Source organism: Dipodomys ordii, unplaced genomic scaffold (assembly GCF_000151885.1).
Source record: "Dipodomys ordii isolate 6190 unplaced genomic scaffold, Dord_2.0 Scaffold171, whole genome shotgun sequence".
Taxonomy (NCBI): Eukaryota; Metazoa; Chordata; class Mammalia; order Rodentia; family Heteromyidae; genus Dipodomys; species Dipodomys ordii.
In genome coordinates, this window is record NW_012267387.1 from 1,951,576 (window position 1) to 1,962,047 (window position 10,472).

General features: G+C 38.6%; 1 protein-coding gene across 1 annotated transcript; it reads left to right on the forward strand.

Annotated features, from left to right (window-relative positions):
* The first annotated feature begins 1,641 nt into the window (after positions 1-1,641).
* LOC105998731 (vomeronasal type-2 receptor 116-like) lies at positions 1,642-9,284 on the forward strand. Its single transcript, XM_013033521.1, has 6 exons — positions 1,642-1,910; positions 2,931-3,021; positions 3,151-3,866; positions 4,412-4,639; positions 5,755-5,878; positions 8,365-9,284. The coding sequence occupies exons 1-6, from the start codon at positions 1,707-1,709 to the stop codon at positions 9,282-9,284; spliced, it is 2,283 nt and encodes a 760-aa protein (XP_012888975.1). The 5' UTR covers positions 1,642-1,706.
* Positions 9,285-10,472: the final 1,188 nt, after the last annotated feature.

Genomic DNA, 10,472 nt, shown 5'->3' on the forward strand with positions numbered 1-10,472 from the left:
ATCAAACCCAGGGCCTCAGGCATGCAAGGCAAGCGCTCTACCACTGAGCCACCTTCCCAGTCCCATAACAAATATTTTTCTTTTCTTTCTTTCTTTCTTTTTTTTTGGGTCCGGTCGTGGGGTCTGAACTCTGGGCCTGGGTGCTGTCCCTCAGTTCTTCAGCTCAAGGCTAGCGCTCTACCACTTGAGCCACAGCCCCACTTCCAGCTTTTTTTTCTTTTTGCTTATTTGGTGCTGGGAATCAAACCCAGGGCCTCATGCATGCAAGGCAAGCGCTCTACCACTAAGCCACCTTCCCAGCCCCAATATAACGAATATTTTTCATGTCTACAATTCTTCCTTTGGTTTAGTTTTCCACATGAATATTTTCAATCTCTTTAGATTTTCCTCAAACTCACTATTTTCTTGTTTTATCTGTTTAAGATTAGTTTTTTGCATTTTAAAATTTTCTTACTATTAAAAAGAGAGGGTACAATTTCAAAAGTCAGGTAATAAGTATATTTCTCTTTGGACAATCACTTCTTTCTTTCACTCTCACTAAATTTACAAATTTATTTTCTTTTATTTTAATTGTGAAAATACCATACAGAGGGGTTACAATTACATGGGCTAGGTTAAAATTTATTTTCAAACAGCATAAATCAATGACAAGGAATTCCATTTTTATTAATTCCACACATGCACATAGGAACTGCTGGAGAAGTTCACTCTCTCACTTGTTGTAACATTCTACCTCAATCACTTCCTTTTTCAAATAGTGTGTTGCATTTCATTATGCTGTTATTTGTTTATATGACAGTGAGAAAGAGAGGGGGGATGGAGGAAGAAAAGGACGGAGGAAGAGACAGAGTAAGTGGACTTTGATCCTCTTTACTCCCTGTATCCTTTCCTTTCCACTATCTCAATGTACAGCAAGCAAGTAGTGATCATCTAGGCATTTTCCAAAACTGCATTTTGCCATGGGGGATTTGGAACAGGGATTTCAGCATAAGGCTTCATTTCATGACAATTTTTTCCCCATCCCTCAAGTTAGAAGCTCCTTTCTTCATTAGTTTCTTGAAATTTAGTCAAGTGAGTTAACATGGGAAACTACTTTCTGTTGCATTTTAAGGTGTCTTATTTGTTCTACTATTTAAATCAGAACTAAGATCTGCCTCCTGATATTTGCATTTTTGTTCTGGATAGCTAGTGCAGAAAGAGCTGTTGAAGGTGGTGGGTCTCTGGGGGAGAGCTGAAGGATCTTCCTCAAATGAGCCCATCACTTGCCACAAAACCATGTAATATAAACTCTGTGGCTGGAACACAAAGATTTATTTTTCACACACATGGAGCTAGTTTCTCCAAGATCAAGGCAAAAATATTTGGTGTTTCATGAGAACCTATTCCACTTTTAACAGAGAGCAAACTTTTTGGTGTATTGCATATGAAAGAGAGAAAAATCATCCTCTCTGAGCATTAGAGCATCATCCTCTCTGGACACTACATTACTAATCCATCTTGAAGGCTGTACTATTTCAATATATTCATTTTGCAGACAAACATTCAACTCATCAAAATCATTGTATTGTGTTGAAGATGAATTTTGAATTACTCTTGATAAATTTCTGATGTCTACGGTGCAGGTCTATCTCGAAGAACTACCAGTTTGTTCTGGCTTTGGCTTTTGCTGTTGAGGAAATCAACAAGAACCTGATCTTTTACCTAACATGACTCTGGGATTTGATATCTATAATGTGGATTTCAGAATTTGGTCAATACTTGACAATCCCTCTACTTGGCTCTCTGGGCAGTACAAGATCCCTAATTATACCTGCATGAGAGAAAGTAAGTCTGTAGCAGTACTTACAGGAATATCAGGAAGAACATCTGCCCAGATTGGAACACTGCTGGAACTCTATAGGTTTCCACAGGTGAGGATGGGAGGGATGCAGATGTGTAAAGATGTCTTCTGTGGTGTTTCTGCAGATGATAGGAAGAGATAAGATATAGAAACCCATCAGATTTTTTTTAAAAAACCACACCTTTACAAAAAAAGAAACCCATCAGATTTTATCATATCAAAGCTAAACATACAAACACAATGGGATATCCATGTTTCCATTGGTTAAGAGAGAATGGGGAAGTTGGAGCAGACTAGGGGATTACCTAGATTTGAGAGTCTGTTGAATAATTTTGTAGAAAACAATCTGGAAGTGGTAAATAACTTTAATAATGTAAAGTGAAAAAAATAATGGATAAAAACTGAAATCATCTGGGTACTGGTTGCTCATTCTTGTAATCCTAGCTACTCAAGGAGGACTGTTGTTTGAAGGTAGCACTGCCAGGAAATGCCATGAGACTCTCATATCCAATTAACCAGTAAAAAACTGGAAATGGACTTGTAGCTCCAAGTGGTAGAGTGCTAGCATTGAGCACTAGAACTCAGGGACAGTGCTCAATACTTGGTTTTAAGCATTAAGACTGGTAAAATAAGTGAATTTATTTCCTGAATGAGAAAGACAAAATGGGCAGGTTTTCTCTCACATATGGAAGTTAGCTTTAAAATATAAACATGAAATATGAAAACACACAGACATTAGCACGTATACATGAATGTGCTGACTGAAGTATGGTGTAATTAAGGTAAAAAACGAACATCAGGAGGTTGAAAACATGTATTACCTGATAATAGGGGTAAGTATATGGGGAGATGAATGTGGTTGGTATAGATTGGGGGGATAATAGAAACAGTTACACAGACAGGCATTGCACACAGAAACTGACATGCTCAAATAAAGTATCTTTGTACAGCTATTTTAAAACAATTAAAATTTGTTTTTTTCCAAAACTACAAGAAAAACCCTTATTTCCACGCATTTAATATTTTGTTAACGTAAGTCAAGTCTGAGATTGTGAAGATTGGCAAACTCCCCAATTTTCTTTCCCTGCAGCTTACCTGTGGGCCTTTAGATCCTGTCCTGAGTGAACAAAGCAAGTTTCCTTCTCTCTATCAGATGGCCAGAAAGGACACATCACTAGCTATTGCCATGGTCTCCTTTTTTTTTTAATTTAATTTTATTTTATTTGTGAACATACTGTACAGAGGGGTTACAATTGCATGGGCAGGATAATACGTACATTTCTTACCAAGCATTGCAGCCTCCTCCTTTGTTGCCATGGTCTCCTTAATGCTTCATTTCAGCTGGAACTGGGTGGGGTTGGTGATCTCACTAGATGAAAGTGGTTTGTGGATAATTCCAGAATTGAGGGAAGAGATGGCCAAGAACAGAGTCTGTGTAGCCTTTGAGCATGTGATTCCAAGCACTATCCTTACACAGGTATTTAGCAGCCTGAAAATCCATGGAAAAATTAATAACTCATCAGCAAATGTATTTATCATTTATGGTGATAATGAATACCTTCTAAACTTAAGGCTGTATTTTGGGCAGTTTTTAGTGACAAGCAAAGTTTGGCTTATGACTTCACAGAGTGATTTATCCATGAGTAGAAGGTATTTCATGTTAGGCTCATTCCATGTTCCTCTCCTGTTTTCACATCACCATCCAGACATTTCTGGGTTTAAGAATTATGTCAGGGGAATTAATCCTTCTGACTATCTAGAAGACTTTTACCTTGCTCGGCTGTGGTTTCTCTCTTTCAATTGCTCATATTCTGAGTCTGACTGTGTAACATGGGAGAACTGTCCCCAGGATGCCTCTTTGGAGTGGCTGCCTGGACACAGTTTTGAAATGGCCATGTCTGAAGAGCGTTATAATATATACAATGCTGTGTATGCTGTGGCCCATGCCCTTCACAAGATGCTTCTTCATCAAACAGAGATGCCACTGAAGGGAAATGGGAAAGGGATGGTGCCTTCCCCTGCACAGGTAAGGTCTAGTTTGTTGGATTTGACACACTCAAAACAAAGTGAATTGACAAATGTTCAAATTTTTTAAAATCCTAACAGAAACTGTTTATAAATATTTACCTAAAAAGCAATGAGTTTGTTAAAATCCACCTTAGGTACTACCAATTTAACCAGCTGAATACCCCGAGATAGTCATAAAAAGTCATATCCCGAAATAGTCATAAAAAGAAATGAGCTATTTTAATTCCACTTTAGGTTGTACTAATTTAGTCAACTGAAAGTTCCTGGCTATTCACAAAATGAGTAGTTCTGCTGCTATACAACTTAGAGCAGTCTCAATCATGACTACTTGCATGGAGCTGGTTTGTCTTGAAAAGGGGCCTTATGATCCTTTCTTGAGTGAGTAGCTCTCAGAAACATTGTTAGTCCTTGATAGACTTTTGTTCTATTTCATGTGTCAATCTAGACTTATAAAGGAAGTGTTAAAGACAATGAGGGGCATTGTAGAATTTTTTTCTGTCCTAATTCTTGAATTCACTTCACCAGAACATGTATCTCTTTTAGCTGCACCCTTTTCTGAAGAAGATCCAATTTCATAATCCTGTTGGAGACCAAGTGATTTTGGATGAGAAAGACAAGTTAGAAGCAGAGTATGACATTGTGAACATCTGGAATTTTCCAGAAGGTCTTGAACTTAAGGTGAAAGTAGGACTATTTTCTCCATATGCTCCACATGGTCTTCAACTGTCAGTATCTGAAGATATGATAGAGTGGACCATAGGAACTACTGAGGTGAGTTAGACCTGACCACAATGAGGAGTACTGCATAGAAGCAAAATAATCCCTAGATTTTAAGTCCCCTTGTTCTTATTAACTATCCAGCACTGGATAATTATTTTTAGCTTGATGAAGTTTCTTATTTGGTGACTCTTAGATGGAAAAGGAATATACAAATTCTATGTTTCTAAGTGTTAAATTATTTATTATCAGAAAATCTGAACACATGTAATTATTGTTTTGTAATATGGAGACAAAATACTTGAGGAATCAATTTATACAGTAGAAAGGTTCCTTTTGCCCCATACTATGGCTGTTTCAGTCCAGGCTGACTTGATGTATGACGTCTGCATCAGGAGGGACAGGAATCATCCAAGAAGACTGTACCAGAATAAGACTTTCACTTCCTGGCAATTGAAAATCAGAGAGGAGGAGATGATGAGCATGGGCTTCACATGATCCTGTGTGGAGCATGTCTATACTTTAGGGAATGCTTTGACAGCTTCAGTGAGGGTTTTCCTATTTCAGGAATCATTAGAAGACAATAATGAATATTCTGGGAACCAGTATCTCATGCCTGTAATCTAAGCTGCTCAGGAGGCTGAGACTAAGGATTGGGGTTTAGAGCCAGACCAGGCAGGAAAGTCTGTGACACTTATCTCCAATTAAACACAAAAACTGGAAATGGACTTATGGTCTAAATTGGTAGAGCATTAGCCTTGAGCAAAATAACTCAGGGATTATGTCCAGGTCCAGAGTTCCAGCCCCATGACCAGCACACACTCGGACACACACACACACACACACACACACACACACACACACACGCACACACGCACACAGTTAATTCCAAGAGTTCCTTAGGGCTGGTTATCAATGACTATTTTAGCATTAAGGTCTACCTCTTAAAGGTTCAACACTTCCCAATAGTACACTGGGCTACAGATCAAGACTATAGCACATAGGCCTTTGAGGATCATCACATATAGAATTTCTGATAGTATCCAATCAACTGATTGGTAAGTATATAGAAATTGTTTTTAATGACCCAATTGCTAAGGAAACCTAATTATTTTGGAGCGGTAGGTAAAAGTTTGAAGAATTGCCAACATATATCTGATTTTCCTCAGATTCTTCACTCAGTTTGCAGTGAGAATTGTGATCCTGGATTCAGGAAATCCCCTCAGGAGGAAGAGGTTGTCTGTTGCTTTGATTGTATCCCTTGCCCAGAGGATGAGATTTCTAATGGGTCAGGTAAGTCCATGATTTAAGTAGATATTTTCTGTAATGTTCCCTGATTATTCCCAGTGAAAAGAAATCAAGATTACAGAGCCAAAGCTTCCCTTTTCTAACAATTGATATTGCTCCTTGAAATTACACAAATTATGGCCTTGAATTACATCTGGCATTATTTTTTCTCTAGCCCAATGTATGCATGGTTATTTGAAGAAAACTCACTTCTTGATACTTAGGAATGGAAGTTAGACTTTGGTCATAATATTAAATACAAAGCCTTACTAAGGACAGGATCTCTATGTTCTTCCAGACTGCATTTTACAAACATGGATCATGTACCAAGTGCATAGAACTGCTCTTGCCACAGAGGAAGTGCTCAAAAGCTGGGTTTGGTTTAAGAAATAAACAAGTGAAGCCAGGAGCCAATGGCTCATGCCTGTAATCCTAGCTACTCAGGAGGCTGAGATCTGAGGATGTTGGTTCAAAGTTAGCCCGGGCAGGAAAGTCCGTGAGACTCTTATCTCCAATAAAGCACTAGAAAATCAGAAGTGGCACTGTGGCTCAAGCAGTAGAGTGCTCGCCTTGAGCTGAAGAGTGCAGGGACAGTGCCCAAGCCTAGAAATAAACAAGTGTTGTGCATAGCATGATGTTAGAGCTTCTCAGAGTGGTTTTTCTGTTTCCCACCACTACACAGGTAAGGAGAGACAAAAATATGTCATGGATTCAAAGATGTGCCCCAGGGTTTCTATTAATATTTCACAGAGATATTTACTAAAGTGTAAGCCATATCCACAATTTTCAATGGGGCTTAGGGAACTGTGAACAGAGTGCTAAAATGAACATTATAGCAGCCTAAAATAGTGTAGAAAATCATTGTGGTATTAAAAATGACAAAAATGGCACCTTATCAATATGTACGATAGTCACTAAGCTAAAAGGTACAATGTGACTGAAAAAACACTGTGGTAGTGTGGTTGAGGTCATGTGTTAGAAAAGAGTACAATAAAACAACACTGAATATTTCTTAAAAATTTTATTTTTGTTATTACATAGTTGATATACAGAGGGGTTACAGTTACAAGAATCAGGTAATGAGTATAATTCTCTTAGAGCGATGTCTTCCCTTTCCTCATTCTCTCCTACTTTTTCCCTCCTTTCCTCACCCAAAAGATTTATAGTTCATTTTCCATAGTGTCCACCGAGTACCACTCTTGTATTTGTTCTGCCTTTCAGTGCCCACTTTTACTGTCTCACAGACAAAATAACAAACAAGACAAAAGGAAAAGAGACCAAGAACAGCAACAACAGCAACTAAAAAATCTCTTGTTTCCTTTGGTTGGAGGTCATCATAAAATATTATTTTATATGATCATATGCACAGAGCTACTGAACCTTTGTCAACCCTTCCTGTCCATATCCTCCTTTGGCCTCAGTGTGTGATTGTCTAGAGTCCTAGACATTTATCATGTCCTAGTCTCTCTCTCTCTCTTTCTCTCTTATATACATACATATATAATGAATAACACACTGGATGAATAAGCACAGTGAATGATTATCTATCTATCTATCTATCTATCTAACTTAGTGTTTATTTGTAGATTTATAGGTGCATTATAGCTACCATAAATGAAGGAAACCACAAAACTCATGTTTCCTTGGCTCTGGCTTACTTTGATTAATATAGTATTTTCCAAGTTTTTCATTTCCTTATGAATGGTACAATATCATTCTTTGTGCTGGATTAGTAGAATTCCATTGTGTACATATACCATATTCACTGGATCCACTCATCCACTGAGGGGCATCTGGGCTGATTCTATATCTTGGTATGGCAAACAATGTTGTAATGAACATGGTTGTGTTGTTAGTCTTTGTGTGGTGTTGTTTCTGTTCCATTGGATAAATGCCCAGGAGTGGGATTGCTGAGTTATAGGGTAGTTTTATGTTTTGAGGAACCTTTATACTGCTTTCCAGAGTAGTTGAACAAGTTTACATTCCCACCAATAGTTAAATAGATTTCTCTTTTGGCCACATTCCTGCCAGCATTTTTTATTGGTAGTTTTCTTGATAGTGGCCATTCTAACTGGGGTGAGGTGGAATCTCAATAACTTTGAACATTTCTTACTCTAATTGGCAATGCTTTTATGATCACAAACACTGATGTGTTAGTTTTATCTTTTTTTCTTATTTTTGTCGGTCAGGAGTCTTGAACTCTGTGCCTGGGCACTGTTCCTCAGCTCTTCAGCTCAAGGCAAGTGTGCTACCATTTGAGCCACAGTGCCACTCCAGTTTTTCTGGTGGTTTATTGGACATAAGAGTCTCATGCACCTTCCTGCCAGCTCTAGCTTTGACCTGTGATCCTCAGATCTCAGCTTCCTGCATAGCTAGGATTACAGGTGTGAGCCAACGGTGCCTGACTGTTAGTTTTATCTTTAAGGGAGTTTTTAATTTTAATTGAAAAAGTGTGTCATTGAAAGCAGACTAATAGTTATCTTACTCACCAGATATGGAGCACTGTGTGAAGTGTCCAAGTCATCTGTATGCCAACACAGAGAGAAGCCAGTGCCTCTTGAGGGCTGAAAGATTCCTGGCTCATGAAGAACCCTTGGGCATGGCCCTGTCCTGCATGGCTCTCTGCTTGTCTACACTCACTGTTGTTGTTCTTGGGGTTTTTGTGAGGTACCAAAACACTCCCATTGTCAAGGCCAATAATCGGGCTCTCAGTTACATCTTGCTCATCTCCCTCATCTTCTGTTTCCTCTGTTCCTTGCTCTTTATTGGTCGCCCTGACACAGTCACCTGCATCCTGCAGCAGGTCACTTTTGGAGTTGTGTTCACTGTGGCTGTTTCTACTGTCTTGGCCAAAACGGTGACTGTGGTTCTGGCCTTCAAGGCCACTTCTCCAGGGAGAAGGATGAGGTGGCTGCTGGTATCAGGGGCTCCTAACTTCATCATTCCCTTCTGTACTCTGATACAAATGACTCTTTGTGGAATCTGGTTGGGAACCTCCCCTCCCTTCATTGACACAGATGCACACTCTGAACATGGCCACATCATCATCCTGTGCAACAAGGGTTCCCTTACTGCTTTCTACTGTGTCCTGGGATACCTGGGAACCCTGGCCCTGGCCAGTTTCACTGTGGCTTTTCTGGCCAGGAACTTGCCCGATGCCTTCAATGAAGCCAAGTTCCTGACCTTCAGCATGCTGGTGTTCTGCAGTGTGTGGCTCACCTTCCTGCCTGTCTACCATAGCGCCAAGGGGAAGGTCATGGTGGCTGTTGAGGTCTTCTCTATTTTGGCTTCCAGTGGAGGGCTTCTGGGATGTATTTTTGCCCATAAGTGCTACATTATCTTGATAAAATCAGATGGAAATTCTCCGCTTGGCTTCAGGGATAAAACACATAAACAGCAAAATAAGGTGTAAGATTAACCCTATGTGTTTGATCAAAGTATAGGAGGTCTGAACTAAACACCATTTTCTCTTAAGCTAGTAGTTTATTATGGGAACTATTTCAATGAGTAATTAGGTATTACTTGTTTCTTAAGTAGTGGCCAAGTTATAACTATCACCATCTTAAGGTGAATTTTAGTCTATATGTATTATACATTTTCTTCCAATTCAATCTGCATTTAATACTACCACTCCCAATTAGTATATTATCCTTCTTCTCCTGTTTTACTTGATTTCTCACTTTTCAAAACATTTAAATAAATTGAATTCTTCCTTATATCATATTTTTTAGCTGTCTAATACCTTCCATTATTATTTCTTGTTATCAGATTTCCATACCCATTAGAGTATGTTGTATTCAGTAGTTATATAATACCATTCACACATTTGACTTTTGAGATATTCCTGAGTATATTTTTCAGAATTCAGTCCTTCCTTCCCCTCTCTGTCTTTTCACTTGTAGGAAAGGCTAGGTAGATGCTATAAAAATACTCTTCAATGTTGTCTCACAGTGTATTGAATTTAAGTACTAATATTTGATGAAAGTTGTAGAGGCAATATAGTAGCAGTTGAGACAACCATGGCTGGGTATACCAGTGAATTTTTCCTTGCTTAATCACCTCTATTAACATAGTATAAATATGCAGACATTAGATTGTCATTTATAATATTTTGTCCTATTTATCAGTAGATGACAGAGGTTTATTTATGTATTTATTTATTTTTACTGAAGGCTCATTGTCTACCAGTTTGAGCAACAGTGCCACTTCCAAGTTGTTGGTGTTTAATTGGAGATAAGAATCTCACAGAAGGATAAACAAAGGAGGAGGCTACAATGCTTGATAAGAAATGTACTCACTATCTTGCCCATGTAATTGTAACCCCTCTGTACAGTATATTCACAATAAAAAAAAGAATCTCACAGACTTTCCTTCCCAGGCTGGCTATGAATGGCAATACTCAGATCTCAGTCTCCTGGGTAGCTAGGATTACAGGCATGAGCCACCAGTGCCTGGCTCCCATGCACCATTTTGAGGCAATATTATGCAACAAATGAAACATATTTTTATATTTCTAACTTCTGTACCGTGTTTTCAGAGAAGCTGTGAGAATATATCTCCATGTTCTAAGAAGTTATTTGTATATCTTGTCTCTTAATTT